Raw genomic sequence first — 24,605 nt, 5'->3', positions numbered from 1 at the left:
ATACTTGAGGTTTCATAATGCTACAAGAGATGAACCACAGTTCTTTATGACATGTCACAACAAGACTTAGCTTAAAACAAATACATAAGAATCCTTGCTGGAACAATTTCACTGTGCTGCTGTTCTGTTTTCTTGCTTGCTAGAATGGTACTAGGCAGCTGAAATAAAGTTTCAGCTCTTCATTATGCTCTTCACCAAAAAAAAGCGAACCTAAGCTAAACAGTAGAGGAAATGAACACAAAAGACAAGGGGGGTGGGCAAAAAAGATCTGTTTTTCCACCCACTGAATCAACCTCATTAGCAGTTCAGACTGTACAGATTCTTCTTAAAGATTTTAAAACTGTCATTTGCAACAGAAAACTCATACTAAGCACTACTCTCAATGCATTATTTTTTTCTGAACAGTTATCTTCCCAGCAGAGAGCTGTAATTTACCTACTGTTATTATCCAAAGGGTTGGAAAACAGAGCAGAAAGCTTAAGAATATATAATGGGAACATAACCTGAAAATAACGAGTCAAGATGATGATAAGGAACATCAGGGACTGATCAGTGATCATATATCTGTCTCATTCGCCTCAGGGAAATCAAACATACTTAAACCTTAAAAAAAAAAAACCCAACCTTAATATGTTATTCAATGCAAAAGGCATGGTTGAGTGGAAACAGGTGAAAACTGCTCTAAAAATTTTTTTTTTTTTTTTTTTTTTTTTTTTACTTCAGACTACACATCTTTAGCTTAAGACTAAATGAAAATACTGAACAAATAACTTCAAATCTCTCAAACAATTTATAACCCACAGTCTATTAATGTTTTCAAATTCTAGGTGGCACTAAGTTTTCACTACATCTAATACTATTTTTTTTTTCCTACTGGATTTTAAAAGAAAATTTGGGGTACATTTCACATTATTAAGCCATTAGTTTCCTCTTTTTGTTTTATATGCAGAGATTATCATTTTTTGTTCACCATTTGAAGTCTGAAATAATACATCTAGCCATTTACATGCCAAGACTATTAATAAGAATACCTCCCAAAACAGACAATACAGGGTTTTCCTCCTGTATCAGGTTTCACTTGGGTGATTTTGCAAAACCTAGGTCAAGTAATACTGTCATAATGAGTCAATAGAGCAAGAAGCAGATGAGCAGCTGAAATGAAGCAGATATTCAGCATTTCATGCAACACTGCGTTTGCATGTTCAGTTCTGTGTTCATTATTTGTCAAAGAAGAACAAGTCACAATTGCCTCATCACACCGAAACTTCTTACAACGCTGTTTTTCTTCCTAACACAATGTTCTTCTATAGTACAACTTCTGCCACTGTTACTGAGAGACATTAACAATAATAATCTCTCACAATTTCAGTCACTTGGAGTTAAGCTTCCAGAAGAAATACAAGTTATTCAACAATCTTAATTTTTATTTTTAATTGAAAAAGAAAAGTTCGTTTCCACAAAGGTAAAGAAAAGGGCGAAAGAACAACTTGTAGGGACTAAAAAGGCCAATAATAAAGCAAAGCATCCCTTTATTTTTTTGTATACGTGTTTTAGAAGAAACTATTTTGGTACGTACTGTTCTGAATACTTGAATGCTTAGCAAATTAAGAAGGAATTCAAGAAGATGTATATTTTATGGTTGCCCTAAAATTCTCCTGATAAACATTGTAGAACCTGTTTCCTTTTAAAAACAGAAGAAAACAGAACTGATGCCTCACCAGTGTTTTTCCTCTCTCCCTTCAGCTTCCAAAGGAGCAGGAATAAAAGTATATATATGCTGCTGTGATTCTAAGTCAGGACTCAGCTGAATCAAGCAGTGGCATCACAAGATATTATCAGTGCTGACACTGTTTCCAATTAATTTTCATGGATAATGAAACATCTGCATCAGTCTAGTAGTTCACAAGCTTCACTGATCTGCTGCTTCTCCAGTCTTTTTTATTGATTTGTCATTACACAGAACACCTAAAGTTTTTAGCACAAGCTAAATAATCTGTTTTAGCAAAGTCTTAGCATTAACAGATATTGACAGTATGAATTTATTTCTTGGAACAATTTACAGCCATTTCTCACCCAGAACTGAGATGTCAAAGATCAGATTAAGGTGCTGACCAGTATTAATCAGTTTCACAACCTTAGTGCAGCTTAGAACAAAAGAATCTGTTATACATACTGAAAGCATACTGCTTCCATTGTAAATACTGTATTAACCTTCTATGACACATACATTTGCTCTATTACTTTCTGAATTCATTGCCAACACAACTTTCTTTATAAAATATATACCTTGCTTGACTTTGATTGCTAACTGCAAATCACTCAGTTAATTATTTGTGGAATAAAAACTTTGTCTGATATATATTATACTAATACACACTACCATTTCAGTAATGACAGAAACAGCCAATATTACTGCAGACAAGCTTCTATATTCCAGACTTCAGTTAACTGTTGACCTCTGCATATGAACTAGCAAACAATCCTCAGAATAATGGAGGCAAACAGGCAGTTCCACTTCTTCCTCAAGCAGGCTTCACAACCTGACCGTACTCCAAAAGGTATCTAAGCTGACCAGATGAAACGCAGTCATACGAAGCTATATAAGATGTATTCCATATTACTTGCCTTTAGGTCTCTGAAAATTATGAGTCTACTTTGCACCAGGCAGAAGGATCTCGCATCACCTACACACCTAATTTAAACCACCAGCTCTGTCTCAGTCTTAGGCAGCACTAACCTCCCCAAAAACTGATTGTTGTTACAATGCAAGAGCAGAAACTTTCTGCACATAGAAAAAAATCACGTTAATAATGTAAAGAATCATGAACTAAATTGCCAGTGTTAAAATCCAAATGAGATTCAAAATCTTTTTCAAGCAGCTGATGGTGATTCAAACCCACAGAAAGCAAGGTATATCAGTTGTTCAAAGGATTAAAAAAAAAATAGGCATTAATAGCATTATAACCTTTGCCAACTGAGCTTGAATTACTAGAAAAAAAAAGATAACTTTGGAAAAACCGCAAACATCACTTTTGGCAGTTAAAAATCATAAGGTGCCAAAAGAAGAAACCGTGCCCCATTCTATCCAACAACAGTAAAATATCCCGCATTCATAGAGCTGTCGCTAAAAAACCCTAAAAGCAAAGTCATCACAGGATCAGCCTCCTGTATTATCACTCTTGCTTCCCAAAACAATTATAGTAAGCTTTCAACAACTTCCACATTTTACAACACATTGCTATTTATGAAATTGATCCCTTCAGTAAAAAGTATGTCTTCTCATACATTAGGAAGGGGGAAAAATCTCACAATTAATGTAATTGTAGCAGTCTCAAGTTAACCTTCAAAAGTTCAGATTGGATTATCTCTTCTATGTATGTAAATAACACTGACAAACAGGTAAAATACTTTTAAGAACTCCTATCTGCATGCTGCAGATGAAGCAGATGTGAAAAAGTATTTTACTTTAGAATTCCAATAAAACTCTTTTGAAGGAAGTTTATAAGCTACTGTTTCTGTATCACAAGCAATGCATTTAATTCATCACTAAAGGATCTTGCACAGAGGCCCTACTTGATTTTGCACATGTACATATGTATCCTATTTCACTTTTACAAACCCATCCCTACTGATCCATTTTAAGTTTTACTGTTATGGATAATGTGATACTACATTCTCCCAAACTAGAACACACACCCAGAGGAACTCCATCCCAAAATACTACCATTGGCATCCCATACTGAGAACCCTGGCTTACCTACAGCACAGAAGTTTTTCTGAAAAGGAGAACCGTGAGATGAATGTGCATTGGGTGGGTGGGGTCAGCAGGAAAGAGTGCCTACTTTCCAGTATTCAAATAAAGGAAGAAAAACTTTCCAACAGCTTTGTATATAATCTCTTCTTGTATAAGTTTATATTTTAATGGCTTTGTTCTACACTTTCCAGCTTCTCTTTACATTTTATTCTCCAGTAAAAACTAGTGCTATTGTCTACTACCAGCATTTGCCAACAGCTAAGGAAACTATTAAAAACTTAATAATAAAATACTGTTGTGGCAAATTACAGAAGTGAGCAGGTGAAGGCAAGGAACTATTCAAAAATAAAATGACTATATAAGTAAAACTTAATAAAGACAACGGACATCGCTTCATGTATAAACATAGATCAACTGTAACTTCCACAGGGTTTGCTTATTTTTTTTTAAACACAAAACACACACAGGAGAAATATCAGTACTTACAACAGGGTTTTTTGTGTCTGGGTCAAATTCTGTAGAATTTGCATCTGAAAAAAAAATTCAAAAACAGTACATCACCATTGTTCTACAAGCACTACAGACTCATAAGAACAGTTCTGTGACATTTTTCTACTTGTCTGCATCTCTACTTCAATCTTGCCTGTTGAAAGACATACTGTACCACTTTGGAAGCACTCTCCTGTGACCTCAGTCACACAGACTGCATTTCCCAATTGCCAAACTTTCTTCATCTCCATTTTTAGTGGTAGTAGTTCACCGGTGAGCTAAACCTCTTCAAATTACTGCTGCAATGGCTATTATTTAGCAACACCAACAAAGTATGCAAAAGCAAGCGAGGCCTAATTTCACGTTTTAACTCTTCACCACACCTGTACGCTCCAGCAAGTGGTCACAAAGGTGAACAATAAGGAGTATTGCAGAAAATGTGCTTAAGTCAGGAAGCAAGTTACAGAACAATCTGCATAACAGGAGTTCCCGCTCCTTTGTACAGGGTGCTTAGCTCTTGCAACATAACCATTTAAGGATAATCCTAGGATCTACCTAAAAATAGATAAATATTTCACGTGTAGAATAAAACTCCATCTAAGCAAACCACATTCACACCAGCATTCTGAGCTCACCTTTCCAATTTAAACAGTTTCTTGCAAATTCCACAACTGCTAATTGCATTCCCAGGCAAACTCCTAAAAGACAGAACAAAAAAATAAAACAAACAAAAAAACAGTATTTAACAGCACAAAGAGCAGGGCAGATAAAGTACTGTTCCATCTTAATGGGGCTGTTCAGAAACCATAGTACCCTGTGTATACACAGAGACTTACCAGAAAGCTAGAACAAAAATGGCAAACTTCAGACTTGGTGTACTGTGAATACATGTGAAACAATCATGCTATAAACTCTTTCAAAAATCGTTTCTTCTTTTTCCCCCTCCCATCTTCTTCTCAAATAATTATTGCAAAGAAACAAAAGCTGAAAGCCTGGGTATATCCAAAATCTAATTTTATCTCAGCAAATAGCCACTGTTATTTATAGAATTGTACCAAATCTAGAGTGAGGACCAAAGCTCCAGGGATTTACACACAGAGCATTTAGCTGACAGGCCATATGAAACTTTCAAGAATTGTTGTAATAAGATATCAGACAAATCAACAAAAATTATTTAATACTGCACACGTCCAAAGACGCTCGTTTTCTGCACACTGATTAGCAAGTATGATACTGATTTCACCACACTAAGGTACACAGAATCTCCATGCAAAATGTGAATATAGCAAATAAAGCCTTTGGAATAGGAAAGGTAGGAAAGGCCTTTTTCTTCCTTATACAGCAGCTACAGTACATGACTGTGACCCTAGACATAATTTATAAGGCACATGTTCCAAACAACATACATGTAGAATTCTTTCTTAGTATTCTATTGACAGTATTTTTCTTCTTACTTACTAACAACATAGTAGATGTTTACACACCTGTTCTAGCAGGTTGGGAAGACCACTTTTTTTTTTTTTTTAAATATCAAATTAGCTTTCTCTACACCTCCAAAACACAACTACTGACACTAATGACCTTACCGAGGAAAGGTTTTTTCTTTGTTCTTGCCCAGGAGATAGCTTGGAGTTTGCCTTCTGTTCCCCTAATTCCAAACCCTCCCGGGACGAGAATGCCACTGTAACGACAACCATATATAAAGCAGCTAACAAATACAATCAAGCCACCAAAAGAAGTTTTTCTCAGATTGTATGGACTTTTCATTACAAAAGAACAAAAACAGTGCACAAAAGATGTGTCCTACTACCATACAGAATTTAAATGTGGGAATTTGTCTCATCTATCAATCCTAATTCTCACCTGACTCTTTACTACACAGTGAAGTTCTCACTGCTTTCTACAGCTATTAGCAGTGTATTCACTAAGTTTATTCAGCACTGCAGGATCTTAAAATCAAAACTCAATGACTACTAAATAACACTGAAAAAATGAATGCATCTAAACAACAAGTTAAGTGTCCTTACAAATAAAAATTGAAAGCCAAACAACAACTCATAACAAAGAGGTTTTCAGAGTGGCATACGCATTTACTAAGCTTTTCTCTACCCTTCACTGTGATGCATGGCCACAGACTATAGTTACTGACAAACAGACCTTACTTTAAGGAAAATATTTTAACTAGCTATCCAAAACTAACAACTACAATTTGTCTAAAGAGATTAAAACAGAGTTTGAGGATGTAGAGCAATTCCACAATTTGTTGTGTTTCACTATCTTGACACCAGTCATGCAAGGCTGTCCCATTCCATAAGAAACAAAAGTTTGGATACACTGAGAAGTGATTCACTGAAATAGTTTTCATCACACTAAGTAAATACCACATTCAAGGTTCAAAACACTTACTCTGCTTTGCACAGCTTGTGCCATGCCTGATGGTATTTCACTGAGTTCTCTGCTTCTGTAGAACGCTCAAGTTCTGTTGAGTCTATATACTAAGAAAAAGATATTCAATACTATAGTATTTTCTTCCACAGAGAAAGCACATACTTCATAAGCAACTTTTGTATGATGTGACTACTAAGAGCTTCAGGTAAATTTCTCAGTAAAACTACAGCAACTACAGTGAAGATTCGATGTTTGCTCTACTTGCTGCACCCCATGCTCCTTTCTTCACACATCAGCTCCAGAGCTCCTGCTCACCTCCAGTCCTTGTTTTCCTGCCCCTCCAGGTACACAGACTTGCTTGAATGCTCAACAGCCATGTACCCAGCTTTAGTTTCTATGGAAATCTGGGCACCAATCAAGGGCTGGGGCTGACCTTGTACTGACATCCAAATGAGACGTAGCTAGGATGTTTATTTTACTAGCTTTTGTGTGCCACTGTTCATCTAATCTTCAAGACTGGATAAACTTGCATTGTCTAGCCTGTGAGAAAGATCTCGCGTGGGTTGACTTGAAAGCATGAACTGTAGAGAGCAAGCCAGGCTCACTGTGTATGTCCTACCAGAGATCCTGAATTAGAACCAATACTGCCACTAATAAGCATGGCTCCTGAAGCACCACTAGAGTAAATGACTGGAGCAGTTATATACTGCATTAGAGACACAGAATTTCAGAGTTTGATTCATGGTTTTAACAGTCTTTCTGAAAATAGCATAATTAGTAGCATCCTGCTGCAGTGGCCATGCACTGTAAGAACTAGATTATCTGAAATGACAGTATTCATTTGTGTGTGAACAAATTAAACAGATATAAAGATCGCCTACGATTTTCAAGATAGAGTTGCCTCACAGCTAACATTTCTCCTTTTTCCATTCTTTGAAAGGCATCAAAAACACAACAGAAAAATAACTACCTATGGATCTTGCTATTTTACATTGGTACGAGAAGACAAACTGAAAAGATGCTTTATCACACCAGAAAATTGAGGAAAAAAAACTAACTACAGCTAAAGTTAATTGTAGTTTCCCTGCCAAGCATAGAGAAGCAGCACATTCAAGCAGCATCAACATTTTATCATTCACATATCAGATATTAGGTTGCAAGCAGGATCCCATATACAGTATTAAGAAGTTCTTCTGGAACACAGGTTTATATAGAGAACCTTCTGATGAGGAAAAAAAGAAGTTGATGCATGCACATAAATACAGCAGGAATCCTTGTCAGTTAGCACACTTCAACACCAGGCTAGAATGAATTTTAGCAATCAGTCATTCCCATGCTTGTTAATGAAAAAGCTCCACTGAACTCAGCTTTAGATGCAAGTAAGCCTTGTTAACCATGTACCTGCAATTCTAGGCACACTTCACTAATAATAAAAAAAAAAGTTTTTTAAATATCATAAATATTTCCAATTATGCACCTGCCAGCATAAAACACTACTTAGAGAGGCAGAATCACATAGCTTAGAGAGACAGAATCACATAGATTGGAAGTGCTTTTGGAAGATTCTAGACAAGATCCCTGTTTAAAGCAGGTCAAATTGGAGCAGGTTGCTCAGGGCATTTCCAGTTAGGATGTAAAATTCTCCAGGGATGGAGACCTCACAACCACTTTGGGCACACTGTTTCAGAGTTCAACTGCTTTCACAATGAATTTTTTTCTTTTCTTTAAGTCAAGTCAATACTTGTCACATTTTCTCAACCTTCTATTGCACACTTCTGGAATGAGCCTGACTCATTTTCTCTTCACTCTCTTGGATACAGACAGCAATAAGATTCCTCCCAAGCTTTCTCTTCTTCAGACTGAAGAAACTTACTCTGCTCTCTTCATAAACGTGCACTTCAGCCCTCTGATCTTTGTGGCCCTACTTCAAACTCAATCATTATGTCAGTACATAGCCTGTACTGGGGAGATGAAAACTGAATACCACCCTACATACACAGTCTTAAAAGTGCTGTACAGAAGGGGAACAGTGACTACCCTCAGCTACCCTCATCATATGATGCCACTTATTACCACAGTATTGCTCAGGATGTTGTAGGCCTTCTTCAAAGCAATGGCACATTGTCGGCTCACGCTCAACTCGTCATCAACTTGGAACTCCAAGTACCTCTCCCCGAGCTACTTTTTAGTCAAGTGTGCTGCATCCTGCACTATTAATCAAGTTACTCAATGTCAGATGCAGGACTAGCATTTTCCCCTGTTCAACATGACAACACAACTTAGCAGAGGATTGTTAGAACTAGGGTAGTATGGTTAGGTTGCATAGCCCGATCATCGAGTCTCAATCTTTAAGGTCTTTTCCAACCTATGATTCTAACATCGGATCCTGTCAGCCCATTCCCATAGCCTGTGAAGGTCCCTCAGAGTAACAGCCACCACACAAAGAGCTCCCCTTAGTTTAGTATCATCCTCAGACTTTCTCGGCTGCACTCCATCTCATCTTTCATATAATTAACAAAGGCATTAAGCAATTTGTTTTTCTCAGTTTCTTCTGTTGGTAAGAAATATCTCTTTCTGTCTCCCTAGGAAATACATTAACACACTTCGTTCTTTGAAGAAGCCCTACAGAAAAATATTTCAACTGCCTACTTTGATTGATCTACCTAATACCTCTTCCTGAATCACACTAAACCAGCATTTTGTTGCTGATACTTTGTGACTATTTATTACTATTGCAAGTTACCAAAGTATCCTCTGCACCCATTCATAAATACCAATATACACTTCCACACTGCTTCTCTGCCCCAGACCTTCCCACACATCAAAGCCCTAGAATAGAAATGGATAGTTAACAGCAGTAACAAAGCTAATAACAGTTTCTGTGTAATTCAACTTTCTATTCTTAATTTAAGAGAACAAATTTAATACTTATACAAGGATCCACACAGCAGATTTTAATAAGAAAATAAATTGCTTTTCAATTTGCCTATTATCTCTTGTCTTTCTTAAGCTAATCTCACTAACAAAATAAGCAGTTGCATAACAAATGAAACCTAACCTTGAAAGTAAATCAAATAATCAGATCCAGTTTGGGGTTATCAATAATCTTTTCAGCTAAGTTTAGTTCCTAATAAAACAATTACATTTCTAAACACTACTTTAAAAAAAATGTTTAGCCAGTCTGTATTTATTCATGATTCATTTTTTAATTTTCATATGAATAAAAGCTGCTTGACATGATGGCAGTTAGTAATGTATATTCAAAATATTCCTGAAAGCAAAATCCAGAGAGATCCTCACCATTAAATCCAGTTTGTGATTAATCGCCAGTGCAGAGTGTTCCAGAGCCTTGAAAACAGATGCATAGCAATCACTTAGTTTTGTGTACTTGCCAACGAGAGCTATGGAACACACCTTCAGCAACCTTTCATATCTGACAAAAACAAGTTTTTGGATTATTACATCCATTTTCACGTTTCATTTTTCTTTAACTTTACAAAGCATCTTTTAAAATCCCTGAAGTGTCAATGTTTCTAAACCCAGAGTTTCCACAGGTGTTGCAGCAGCAACATGCTACTGACCCCAGTGCAGTTTGGTTGTCCCAGGTCAGCTAAAAACCTAACCTGAATTCAAACAGCTCCCAAAAAAGCAGCAGGAGTCAGCATACCTGTCAGCCATTTTCTTCCATTTCATTAAAAGATCACTTGGCTGGTCATCGATGGGTAAATTCAACCTCTGTTTAAAATACTTGATGATGCCTTGCTCCTCCAACAGAATTGGTACTCGGTAAGTGGAAGAAACATCATGGATAAATATCACCTAAAGAAAAAAAAAAAAAGCACAGTAAACATTCTTACCTAAATATTTCTCATAGTAAATACATATTCTATTTTTGCATGCTACGTACATTCTGTATTCTACATACATTCTACTTTTTAAATAAGTTTCTTTTGAGTGAGTAGGGCAGTTGTTGAACTTCAACTCCAACAGGCAGCTAAGTGCCAGACACTCACGCAGAGTGAGTACTCACTCATCCCTGCAGAATGGACAGAGAGAATCAGAAAAATGAAACTGAAAACAACTCCCGAGTTAAGATAAAGACAGTTTAATGAGTATAACAAAATACATGCACAAGCAAATTTTTCCACTATTTCCCATAAGTAGACAGATGTTTACCTATTTCCAGGAAAGCAGGATTTCATCTCACATAACTGTTACCTGAGAAGACAGATGCCAAAACTATGACCTTCCCCCTTTCCATCCCTTAGCTTTAATTACAATCAAAGTATCTCAGAATAGCTTCGACTGGAAGGGACATTAAATATCACCTTGTTTGTTGGAATATGGTGGCATGAGCAGGAACACCTTCCAGAAGACCAGGTTGCCCAAAGACCCATGCAATCTGGCTTTGAACACCTTCAGAGATGGGGCATCCACAGCCTCTCTGGGTAACCTGTTCCAGTGCTTCCTTCTAATAAGCAACCTAAATCTCTCTTATTTTCATTTAAAAACATTCCCCCTTGTCCTATCACCACACTCCCCAATAAAGAGTCCCTCCCCATCTTTTTTTTAAGCCCATTTTAGGTACTGGAAGGCTGTTATAAGACTCTCAAAAGCATTCTTTTCTCCAGGCTGAACAACCCCAACTCTCTCAGCCTGTCGCCATATTCAAGCGGCTGTGACAATCTCTGGACATAAACAAAATCCCTAGCTTTAGGGCTGGCTTTGTTTATCCACTGTTATAAGCATTTTAGATGATTTACAGACAATAACCAACCATACTTACAGCACTGGTTATTGCATGAGACTGCACAGTTTTCATGACAACATATAGCGAATTAACTATATATTCAAAATCTACTCCTTTATTTAACTTTCTTTTTCCCCCCCACAGACTATTCAGTAATTATACCAAATATAACACGCATTAAAATTGTTAAGGACTGTTCAATATATGAAAATTAACATGTAAACTTTTGACATTAAGTGTTGAAGTGTACATATAATAATATAAGAAAAAGTCAGAAAAGCAACTATAATGTAATGAAATAATCTGAAGTGGAAAACTGAAAGGCATGGATGTTCTCGTATGCTTACCCACATATATAACTCATGATAACTGAAGTACTGACCTGCTCAGGCTCCACGTGGCAGAACATGGAGATCTTTTCCTTCACTGCCATTTCTATAGGTTTTGCACTTCTGCAGACAATCTGTCATAGTAGAAGAAAAAAAAATCTTAAATCTTTCTCAGAAAAGAAACAATAGAAGACTCAGTACTGTTTGTGAAGAAGTTCACTTCCTTTGGAAGCACAGCACAAGCAAATACACTTAATCTTTCTGCACACTTTTGGAGTTGTACAGAATATCACAGCTCACAAGCATCTACCAACCAGGTAAAAGTATTCAGTTAACCTGCCCATACTGACCCATTTTTATTAATCTGTCACCTTCTGTATGTATTTTGTTTTCTCCTCGCTTATAACTACTATTTGTAATATTCCTTACATAAAGTGAGGCAGGTCTGTAAGTATAAATAACACAATGAAAAAGAAATATTGTGATCTTACCAGCTAAGTTCATAGGAATAATACTTGGACTATATGTGTGTTTTCTATCATTTCAGTATCTTTTTTTGTAGTTCTTAATTTGTACATAACAGTAAAAAGAAGGCTGAAAAACAGAAAACTCTTAACTTTATGGTTTATTGGTGCTATTATTATGCTGAAACATATCAAACTCTGGGATTTTGGAAAATACTGATTTTTTTTTCCCCAACAAAGAAAATAAATGGGTGTTTTGGTGTTTGTTCGAAGAGATTTTTTATTTTCATTATGTAACATCAGGCAATTAACAAAGTGTACAACTGCTCTCTGAATGTGCCTACTGATAACTTAACCTCCTACCTCGAGTTATTTTGTACTTGGTTATACTTCAAGGATTCAATGATACTGTTAAAAGTTTAATTCCCCATCTTTCTAGTATACACAACTACTTAACCCATTAACCTCTTTTCTTGTTCAGAAACTAGTAGACCTTCTTCAATACCATTGCTGAAATGCAGTCTAGCTACACTGATATTGATGAAGTCTTAAATAATTTCCCTTACCCTTGCAAAACTTCTAGAATCAGGAAAATAAAGGTCAATTTTAAGGGAAAATGTTTGCTTAGTCTTATAAAAATTAAAAAAAAAAAAATGTGTGCAACAATTTGTACATTCTCTTCAGTTAAGCGTAGCTTATATTGAAGAATTTAATTCTGTTTGAAAACTTTATTCATAAATCTTGATAGCACAAGTGCTTGATTAAATCCTCTTGGAAATCTGCCTTCCTTCCTGAGACAGCATTCAAGTCACAGAAATATAATAAAAAATATCAGAAACATCATGAAAACAAAACTGCAACAACAGTGGCTGAGATGCATCTCAAAGCAACATAATACAAACAAGACAACGGGTACAATTCAATCAAATAGGACAGCATGGACAAACATACAATCAGCTTTCAAGACGCAGCAATATAGTCCATGAAAACTGCAGTCACAGTGTGTTCATTAAGCTCTTGGTACTCCCCAAGGAGAACAGAAAGGCTCCTTTATGCAGACAGCTGAGACCAGCACGGCATGCCACCTCAGGGAGGCTGCTGCTACCTGCAGGAACAGGCCTAGCCAAGCTAACACCAGGCAGCCTGGCAATGCAGCTTATGAAGGAAGCCCTCCTGACTGCCACTTTCCAAGTGTCACCAAGAAAAAGAGAGCAGCTATATTCATGTTTTCTTCTGACAGCTTACTGACACAGCCACTAGGCATTGTTCACAGTGTAATCTCTGTGCTTTGGTCCTCAAACACAGCAACAAGGCAAAAAAATGAAACAAACTCTCTGTGCTGCTGGCAGCCCCTGAACTGCTCCAAGCAAGGAGATATGTGGAAGTGACTTGACTAACCTACTTCCCTCTGATTCCACACGCACGTAACAAGCTTTTAAAAATTAATTTGGGAAACAAAAAAAATTTGCAAAAAATAAAAGGAGGCACTGGCAGTTATCATAAAGCCCTACCAAAAAAAAAAAAAAATCACACCCAACTTTCCATATTACAACTATGCATACCTATACAGAGGTATTTTAACTTTAGCCCTCAAAGCTCAGAATGTTGAGCAGTGCTGTAAATACTCAACTCATTCCCTCTGCAAACATACTACAGTTATCCAGTGAAAGGTGTTTGAAGCTACCTAACACAGCCTTCAAACATCTTATTTATAAAAAACAATTGAATGTGTAGTTAAAAACATGTTTGCTGATAAAATGCTAAGTCTTCTCATGCAATAAAACTTAAAAATGTATGTAACTAAATAAGTCCACGCTCTCCCCTATCCAGTATAAATACAGTCTCTGAAAACAGTGTCTACAGTACAAACACAACTACAGCTGATAATGTAAAGATCATCAATGGCCTCATGAATTACTGTTCACATGACAAGTATCAAAATATTTTCATGATGAGAACAGGTTACCTGTTCTGACTGCATAAATACTTCATTTGTCTTCCAACAGTAAGAATGTTGGTTGGCACTTCTCGAAATTTTGAGGGAAAACAAAGTATGTGTGTAACTTTGTAACTTAATGGGAAAACTATGTTATCAACATAAAGTTGCCCTGCATCAGAACTTAATACCAGATACTGACACAGAACTTTTTTTCCCCTCGTAATTAGAAAATTACAAGTGTAAAACAGTGCTGTTATTTAAAAAAAAAAAAAAAAAAAAAAGATGAGGCTAGTGTGGGGCAGATTCATTGTTCTCATTCACAGTGCTGTATTAGCAAGTGAATTAATATCTGTGCCAAGCATTACATGGGATCACGCTGAACCCAACACACCATGCTGTTTAATCATTAGCTTGCCTATTTGTCCTGCTTTGGATACTCCAAGCAGCTTTTTGCAAAACAAACCTGTTCAACAAGGGCCAGTCCTGAAGAAAACTTTACATTTTTTACATTTCAAAAAACTAACTGTGAAAAGGGATAGAAAGAAACTTAAACATCTCTTTTTTTTTTTTTTTTTTTCCACTTGATGTGGCAAATTGTGCCACTAAGGTTTTTCTTTTTTCCTTTTTTTTTTTTTTTTTTTAAATGACATCTATTTCCACTACACCTCTGTCACTAATTCATGTGGTTGCACTCTTCCATGGAAAGTAGCATCAAGATGAGGCCCTTAAAATGTCCAGACACTAGAAAAGGACATATGCCAAAATAAACTCTTGCAAAAGTTTATCACAGAAATCACAGAAAGAAATATAATACATAGACATAATTGATTTGCACAACTATCCAGTTTGAACTGGGGCTGTATTGGTGTTTGAAGGCGTACTGCCCTGGTTTCATTGCAAGCAACACCTGTACAAGCAGATTAACATCCCTCAGTGGAAGACAGGAATTGCCACAGGGAGCTATAATTAACTTATGTCCCTTCTCTGCTCCTTAGGTAAAAGTGCCAGTGAGGCAAACACTGGTAAATCTGGGCATTAAGCACATACTCATTACTAGAGAACTTGGGGGAGAGAATGGAAGTTAAGCATTTGTCATCGGCTACCAACTCACATGAGGTGGAACTTGCTGGCTTTGCCTTGTCTATAATATGTGGTACTTGTTCAACAGAAGAAAGTAATTGAGTAACCTTACTTTGAAGATTCACCAATTTCCAAACAGCAACATTTCTAAAAGCTGGACTTCACAGGTAGGATTGCTTTCCCTTTATTTTTTACACAAGATTAATTTGTGAAAGAATGGTAGAAGGTTGAAGTATTCTAGGTCTTTCCATAAAGTGAACTGATACATCTGAACTTCAGATTATTTTTAAACAATGCAGAACGGTTTTGCTGCAAAGATCCCTTTGGACAAAGAACACAGCTAGAAGCCCCCATATTTGCTAAAAGTTACTGGATTGTGTTATCTTAGAGCAAATCTGAGCAATTTAATTTAGTGAAGTAGTACAGTAAATATGTTGTTTTTCTTCTAAAATTCTTGCATCTCATAGGAGACTAAGGCCCATTTTTTGACCACTTGTTACGTACAGATACCTCTAGGATGATGTGTAAACATAGATTTGTATTTATTGACTTCTGAACTCACCAAATCTGGAGACAAGCCTAAGCCTCTCAGTGCTCGAACACTGTTCTGTGTTGGTTTTGTCTTCTGTTCACCGGTGGCATTAGGCTAGAAGGACATATTTTGAAAGCTCAAATAGTATTTAAAATATATTAACACAGAAGCTGTCAGGTAAAAGAAAATTCATTGCACATAATAATCCTTGCAGGAAATAAGTATATTGAAACAGAGCTATGACAAGTCAGAAACAGAAACTGCACCACAGTTATTATACACATCAAAAATTCTGGGAAGAAACACATGACCAGGTCAGGTTTACCTTGTCTTGTTCTTTCAAAGGAAAAGTTTCAACATAATTGACTTGGGTAAGAAAAGAATCTTTCTTGGGTTTTGCTAATAAATGGAAAACATCCAACAGCATAAAGCCTTAAGTCCTCAGAAACAATCAGACGTAGGAAATAGTACACAGAATTAAACTTCCTGAGTATTAGCTGCAGTGGTTAGTATCTCTTTAACTATACAAAGCACAATCACATCAATACTATCAACATTCATTACCAAGAATTCCCCAGTGAAATTGCTGAAGAAAACCTCCTGAAGTAAAATTTAGTCTGAATGTAAAATACTTTCAGCTCTGTACTACAAGTTGTAATGGTCCTGACTGGAGTATCACCACATACCAAGAAGTTGGTGCTCCACACAGTAGTTAACCTGAGTGGATTCAGGACTGTTCTATACAGCACATCCAGCCTGGCCTTGAGGCTGTTCCATTCCACACAAATCTCCTGGGCACAGGATATACTTAGCCACAGCATAAACTCAGCCAGCTCATGGCACCAGTGGAGCCTGCAGGCAGCTATCACATGGTACTAGGGATAGCATCACTGCACAGTCTTCCCTGTATCTAGGAACGCAGCAACAAGTTTGATAAGAACATAATTTCAGCTTAACAGCAGAAACAACAATTGTTTTCTTTTAAGAAAATCACATAATAGGTCAAATGACTAAAAAGGATCAGCCCAGTATGGTTTAGTGCTACATCACCTGGGGTTTCCATCACCTTACAACTTTAGTTCTAACAAACAGAATCCGAAATAATATCCTACAGAGGCTGGGTGCCTTTCTTAACAGGATCATAACGTACAAGTACTTTCCAGAGCAACACACAACCATATTTAGGCTTCTAGACTAATCAGCATCGATAAAGTTTTTGTTGATAACTTAATTGCTTTATTGATGTGAGAATGTGTTTCAATGTTCTAGCAAGGATTTTATTTATCCCAACGAGGCTGGCCTTCTCTGAAGAAAAAGCCACCTTTTGGCCTTTATCACTCAACCTTTAATCCTTTCCAAAAACTCTTCCTAATCAGAGAAATAAAAAAATACAAAGCTCTATCCAGAGTAAAGATTACATATTAATTAAAAACATTTTAAAAATTTACCTGTGGTACTAGACTAACGTGGATATTACAGAAGTTCTCTCTTTTTGCTTTGAACTGGAATTGTCTAAATGCTTCCACAAATGGCATTCCTTCAATGTCTCCAATAGTTCCACCGAGCTGAAAAAGAAAGCTTGAATGGGTCAGTGCCAGAAGTAAAATAAATGAAAATACTTTTTGAAGAGTTTCTCTCTTGGATATTTAACAAGTTATCTGAATTTTATTATTAAAAAAAATACAAAGGCAAATGAAATTTGCAGGCATACTCTGCAAAGAATTCGCATATATTCTGTATGTTTTCTTTCCAATGAAAACCACGTAACAGTTTTCCAGTTCCATTATACTCACTTTACATCAAGCATGTTTGGGAGATAGGGAGATATGTAGTCCTACAGAATAATACATGCTTTTACTATTTCCAAAGTGGTGATCAATAGTTAATAAATAGCTAAGTTGACAGTATCTGTTTAGACAAATCACATTTTCCTGACCCCCAGATCAATAAGGAATCACAAACAATAAGATACCAATATCTACCAGTAATTAGATTAGAACAATTTGATTGTTCAATTAGAACAGCTTTCCAACACTGAAAAATCCTACATGGACAATGAAAATTATATTTTAAATTGAAAACAGTTCAAATACTTACTACCAAGCCACAGTCCAACACTAATTCCATGATAAACCTAATTCAAAGACATGAGTCTTTTAAAGATGCAAAGAGTTGTAGTAAATACCCAGTGAAGCAGTTTAGCACAGAAGTCCTGTGAAGTAGTTTTATTTCAGAATGATCCTTCTGTGCCACCATGTGGCTTTCTACAGAGTTGCATATTTGTGTTCACATGCTACCAGAAAACCTTTCTACATTTGTTCTTGATACACATATTCATCCTAGTGCTTTCAGACTTTTGCAATGGCAAAAAAAACAAAAAAACTTTATGCTTACAGTCTTAAAGAAAAATATCTTCATGAGGCTGACACTATAGTGCAAAAACCTTTACATGGAGGAAACAAAACTACGTTCAAAGTTTGACCATTCAAAGATCGTCACTTATCAACATTCTTGTGCAAATTCTGCATTTAATGGTTTTATGCTTGCATTAAATGTTTTATTCACTGTGCACATCATTAAAAAATATAGCTACATAAATGAGTGTATTTTGATTAAGAAAAATTGTTCTGTATAAGAAACGCTGAGCAACTCAGTATCTTGGGTCATAAAGTTTATCACACTGCTGATTATCGTGGTGGCTTCTGGCATTAAATCCACAACATTTTCTTCTGTCAGATTATCAGGTATAATTATTTTCTGTATTTTCAACCCTACCAGTAATACCTAGCAATTACTGACCGCACTTCTCCAGGTTGTCATCATGCACTATTAAGCGTAAGTGAAACTCATTGGATCCATCATGCAGAACATCATGGTTAAGTGATTAACAAAGTTGCTCACAGAGATCTTCAAAACGAAACTAGAAAGTAGGAAACTACTTGACATAATGATGAAATATATTCCTGCAAATATGACCACGAGCAGCAAGATGGAGCATTTGAAGCCACGTAGCTACAATTGTATAAGTTCTCCTACTGACCATACGGCATTTCAGATATTACCTAAGTTTCCTCAATACCATTTATAGGATATAGCTTCAGTCAAACATCTGCGTCTCTGAATAGATACTCCACATTATAAAATTAAGGTAGCCATTTATTGTCAACTAGTAAACTCTTAAGCAGCTCAGTTCCAGCAGGATTTAGTCAGGATAACAAAACCTGTGGAGATACAGCCACGCCTATCACCCTCAAAACAAATCATCGAGAATACAAAATGTGTATTTGTATTACTGCTCTCTGTAAAGCTTCAGCTTGACTTTTTTTTTTTTTAAAGCAGTAAATAGGAAAGAGAGAACAAACTAGCTCTTTGTGTTCACCTAAGAGGTTTTATACTTGCCTCAATTACACAGATTTGCGGCTCTTTTTTGTCATCATCCACAGGAACTTTTGCCTGATTCATTACCCATTCCTGAACCGCATCAGTGATGTGTGGAACAACTACAAGACAAAGCAGGAGTAGTAAGCAAGCACATCCAACTTTAGACTCACAAACTTTTTTTTTTTGTGCAGAAAAAAATGGGGAAAAAAGGAGCAGAAAGTCAAATGGAATCAACAAGCATTTTCTTTAATATATTCCTCCTTTCCTTGAACCCAGAAGTCCTACATTACACCAATACGTCTGTATTTCCTAGATTGGAGAAAGGAATAAGCTGATGTAGCAAGAAGCAGCTTGTTCTAGCCACTCTTTTAGGAAGACTGGATGGACTAGCATGCCACAGAACTGAAAATATCACCTTGAACAGTCTTTCCCAGGTAATCACCATGCCTTTCTTTATTGATAACATGCTGGTATATCTTTCCAGTGGTGATATTGTTATCTTTATAGAGATTAATGTCCAAGAATCTCTCATAATTTCCCAAATCTAAGTCAACTTCCCCACCATCATTCAGTACAAAAACTTCTCCTGGAAAAAAAAAAAAAAAGAAAGTGAAAATATTAAAAATAACATAAGGAAAACTTGGGAAGAAAACCATAATAGACAGCAAAGTAATAAAATAGCTAAAATCTGCTAAGCACACAACACAATCAAGAGAACTACAAACTTGTCTTCAAACCAAACCATTTTTTTTTTTTAATAGACATATTGAAATGATACATAGATAAAACATGCTGCAACTTGATTTGTGTTGTCATTGTGTGACTTCATATTAAGCCATCATTTTTACACAAATGTCTATCAGACGAATATTTTTGAACGCAGATTTAAATAATATGGTTAAAATATTAAGAGACTTAAAAACCATTCAACAGGTATTTCAATAGCCCGATACAATCCTCAATCAGGAGAAAGTAACTTCCAGGAATCATAAATTTTTAATAATAAATTTTACTGAATAAGGCTTGAACCAGAATGAGTATAGATGAGCATAAAATGCTTCTTCAAACGTGTTCATTATTTATTATTAAGTTGATTGATCTCATGTATTTGGTTCACTACGCATACTGCAATAGTTATTTCCAACCCTGAAAAAAATGTAACGAAAGTATTCTTCAGAGCTTATATTTTCGTTAAGTCTCTGAAGAGTCTTTAACTTCTGAATCCAATTTCTGAAGAAATCGTAACTGCTAGATCCTGAGGTAAAGGTAAGAAAGCTCGGCACAAGAGACAAAAAGAAGGAATTCCCTTGAAGACATGATGTAGACTATGAAAATATACATCCCATCTAGATACAACATTTGAGTGAACAGTTTAACAAAAACAAATGAACACCCTCAACAAAAAAAAAAATATCCTCAAAATCTGAAGTCATTACAGGAGTCCTACGATCAAAAGTAAAGGCAAAACATCCTCGGAAAACTGCCTCAGTAGCACTCTGAAAGTGCAGGAGTATTGCATTAGATCAATTTGGCTTTGAGTGAGGTTTGGTGCACTGCTTTCAGTTCACTTCCAAAAATGTTTATCTAGACTAAAATTAAGCAGGCAAAACTTGACAACTGAAACAAATCAGAAATCTGTCTTGTCTGAAGGCACTTGGGAACTTTGAAAACCACTGTTTTCAACAGACATACTAATACTAAGCACCACAGATGAATGTTCAGCATTATAAATGCCTATCAGACTGCTATGCAGCTCATCAATGCAGTCAGTACAAGCCAACCAAACTAACATACTTTTAAATAATAACACTAGTCAGTTTTCTAAGTTCCACTGATGGTTTTGACTTGACCATCAACTAAAATAAGAGCTTAAACTAACTCTCATGAAGACACTCACACTAAAAACACTGATACCCAGGTAGCAGCATTCACAGCTAACTGCCCAGCAATATAGCTTCAAATAAGTTCTGCTGTACTATTCCAATTTTTATTTTTTTGTTGTTGAACAGAAGACAGCATAGACTGAACAAGGCCCACAGCTAGAATTTTTCTCAACAAAGCAGAATTTCATAGAAAGTAAGCCTCTACTAACAGAGGTTTCTCCCAACAGCTCCTCTCTTTACTTAGAGCAGACAACACCCTTGAAAATACGAAGGGAACAAGACTGCATTGCCAAATAGATGATAAAATGACTAATAACCACTATACTATTGCTTTTTTGTTTGGTTGGTTGTTTTTAAAACATGTGATTAAATATGCAAATATTTACTACAAAACGGAACAGCGCTGTTCTTCATACCATGTTCATATGGTGAAAATGTTCCAGCATCTATGTTTATGTAAGGATCAATTTTGATTGCAGTGACACGCAGACCACATGATTTCAGAATGGTGCCAATGCTGCTTGCAATGATCCCTTTGCCAATGCCTGAGATGACTCCACCAGTTACAAGGATGTACTTCATTGGAAAAATCAGATCAAGCACACAGATTTTGAGCTGGAAATCTAAGACGACAAAGAGATACATTTGATTAATGCAAATTCATCCCAGGGAATAACATAGTCTTTCTATGCAAAGAATCAAAATGACCTTCAGGAACAGACAACAAAATCACCACTTTAGAATCCCTCCCACCTTATATGTTGCTATTTAAGCTTGATGTCTAAATCCTCCCCACAATCGGTGAGAAAACAGAGATAGTAATTAGATGCATTGCCCTGTAGAGAAACCAAAGCAGGTATAATTCATCTGACTTCTCTAACATGACAGGAACAGCCAACCACCTTTTAGAACCACAAGTTAAGCAAGACTAATCTCACCCTAGATTCTTCCTAAATTAAAGAAATTAATTGTTTCATTTGTGTTTTGAGAAGTTAGCTCTAAGACTGTTCCTTGCTACATTAGCCAGAACAATCACATTCTCTCTTCAGTAGATCTACCTTCAAAACCTTCAGCCTATAGGTACCAGTATCTTTGTATCACCCACTACATTTTTCAGAAGATTTCTCCTCCCTAGTTCACAGCATATCACGTATTTCAAAGGTCTTACCGTATCCTACACATCAATGGAATATAAGAGCAAAAAAGAAAAACGGAACCAAAACATCTACGTTTACATGACAGCATATTAACCATGAGCCTCAAAGTTTTTCTTCACATATCCACCCATTCTCCAACAAATTACAGAGAAAATAAAATCTAAAAAGAAAAATCTAGCTTCCCTAGATCATGAGATAGAGTAAAAGTTGATGCTGTACTAGAAGAAAGCCATGTTATGCCAGTTTTAAGTTTCAGATTTAGAGAACCATTCAAAGTTATGACACACAAAGTCAGAACTGCAACCTTGGATAGCACAGAGCTGTGTCATATGGCCTTCAATATGGTCAACTTCCCCATGTCTTAGCTTCCTAGACTACAAAGAGAAATAAATGACCCTTTAAAAGGGGTAACTGTAATTATGAGTAGTGGTAAAAACTACTATCTGAACAAAAAGCATGACAGCGTAACTAGCAGGTTGATGGAAGTGATTCTCTTCCTCTACTCTGGCCTCACAAGACTCCACTTGGAGTACTGAGTTCAGCTCTGGGGCCTTTACAAAGAGGTATATTTCTTAGAAGAACAGGTCCAAAGAGGTATCAGAGGACTGGAGCTTTCTCTTTAAGAAGAAAGGCTGAGAAAGTTGAAATTGTCCGGCCTGAAGAAGGCTTCAGAAAGACCTGATACTAGCCTTCCAGGACCTAAATGGGCATAAAGGAAAGATGAAGAGGGATTCTTCATCAGGAACCGTAGTGGCAGATGGTTTTAAATGGAAGAGGAGACATTTAGGTGGAAATTCTTTACTCAGAGTGTGATAAGGACCGGCACAGGCTGCCCAGAAAAACTGTGGGTGCCCCATCCCTGGAAGTGTCGAAGGTCAGGCTGGATGAGGCTTTGGGCAACCTGACCTAGTGGAAGGTCCCCCTCCCCGTGGCAGGGGGTTGAAACTAGATGATCTTTAAGGTCCCTTCCACCCCAAACCATTCTACGATTCTGCAATTGCTCGTGTATGTTATGTTGCCAAAGCTTTGATAAAAGGATGCAACACCATGTTTCACAAGGCTATGCCATAATTCTCACATACAGAACAATGGCTATTCATATACAGAAACTGTCTAAAAAAAAAGTCTGTTTACAAAAAGCCTAGATAATTAAAAAAAAAAAGATCCACTACAAACTAACAGATTCAAATACCATACCAGGGCAATCATATGATTTTGAATGGGAAAAAAAGCATCTAAGATACACACCTATGCCATCTTGCACTATTTAGTCGTATTTCCTTGGCTTAGTTATTCCTTTCATCTTGTAGCACTCAATTGTTTGAGAAAGTGCCAGTGAATTTTTTGACCTTACAACCGCCAGAAAAGTACCAACAATATTTATTTAAATAAAAAATAACTAACTTTATTTCTTCACTTCAGCTTTCATGTATGAACTGATACCTCCAAACATTTAAGTCACAGCTCATTATATACACTGTGTGTGAAAATCAATAGTATAAGTCTCCAGCCCATCTGAAATAAGTGAACGAAGAATGGAACTCACCTGTAACTGCATTTAGATTACATTCAGGCAGATCTGGGGGCTAACCCTTGAGGTAATTCTAAAACAATGATAGCACAGCATGCCACAAAGCAAAAGGCTTGGGGTCAAGAATAGCTTTTCCTTACCTAAATATGCATTTTGTTCAAAACAACAGGCAATAGCATGTGATGTGAGTTGGCACAGTTCTTTAAACACTGGTAGCAAGCAGTAGGGAGTGAATAACTGCTCTTCTGATGTTATTAGTTAACATAAATAAGGCCTAGAGCTTCAGTTAGCAGAGGTCAAGATGGTAACAATGCTTATTATCAATGCTTTTACAATGAATAGCAGGAAGTTAACAGAGTATTACTTCTTTACCAGCATGCACAAAAGGGAGACAAATACGAAGTATTTAATCCAGAAGAAAAGAACCCTTGGAATTTACTGTGAGCTGGTAACAGCTAGGCATGCAGCAAACACTAGTGGAAGTAAAAGAAAAAAGAAAACAAGAAGGAAGCTTCTTTCCATTCCCCTTCACAACTTGCAAACACGCTAATGACAGAACTTCAGAGTAACGGAAAGCAAGAAACAAGATGATGAATGAAGAAATGGAAGATCTTCAACACGTGTCACTTCAAGACTCACAGACCCCACTGCTTCCCTGACAGAAATCAGAACGAGAGCTGCTATCTTCAGAAGCACAGATTTCCCCATTTCCCTACAGCTGTGGAAGCCCACTGCTTGCTCACAGCAGAAACAACACACAACAGGTGGGTTGGGAAACCACAGGAGCTGCTGGAAATGGCAGCCGGCTCCTTTTCTCTCCCTAAGCACTAAAATCACGAAGTTCCCCCTTCTTCTCCAGAGCTCCACAAGCTGAGGCGCGCCCTGCAGACAGCTTTAACTTTCGTGTTTGTAACGCACGGCTCCGCTT

The 24,605-nt window shown here is 36.7% G+C and overlaps 1 protein-coding gene across 2 annotated transcripts in view; it reads right to left on the bottom strand.

The window, feature by feature from the left end:
- The window catches only part of CTPS2 (CTP synthase 2), a 59,685-nt gene that overhangs the window by 34,774 nt on the left and 306 nt on the right, over nt 1-24,605 (bottom strand). For both annotated transcript variants that reach the window (XM_010725429.4, XM_085211582.1), the window contains exons 2-13: nt 21,406-21,612; nt 19,522-19,692; nt 19,125-19,225; nt 17,174-17,290; nt 15,756-15,839; nt 11,764-11,844; nt 10,299-10,450; nt 9,932-10,064; nt 6,650-6,738; nt 5,830-5,924; nt 4,879-4,941; nt 4,241-4,284 (exon numbers count right to left, since the gene is read on the bottom strand). In XM_010725429.4, the coding sequence (XP_010723731.1) occupies nt 4,241-4,284; nt 4,879-4,941; nt 5,830-5,924; nt 6,650-6,738; nt 9,932-10,064; nt 10,299-10,450; nt 11,764-11,844; nt 15,756-15,839; nt 17,174-17,290; nt 19,125-19,225; nt 19,522-19,692; nt 21,406-21,571 (1,296 nt within the window). In that variant the 5' untranslated portion in view covers nt 21,572-21,612. The remainder of the gene's footprint in view (nt 1-4,240; nt 4,285-4,878; nt 4,942-5,829; nt 5,925-6,649; nt 6,739-9,931; nt 10,065-10,298; nt 10,451-11,763; nt 11,845-15,755; nt 15,840-17,173; nt 17,291-19,124; nt 19,226-19,521; nt 19,693-21,405; nt 21,613-24,605) is intronic.

The sequence above is a fragment of the Meleagris gallopavo genome, chromosome 1 (assembly GCF_905368555.1).
Source record: "Meleagris gallopavo chromosome 1, MGAL_WU_HG_1.1, whole genome shotgun sequence".
Lineage (NCBI taxonomy): Eukaryota > Metazoa > Chordata > Aves > Galliformes > Phasianidae > Meleagris > Meleagris gallopavo.
The sequence above is the reverse complement of the archived record's forward strand: the minus strand, read 5'-3'. Positions and strand labels throughout refer to the sequence as shown.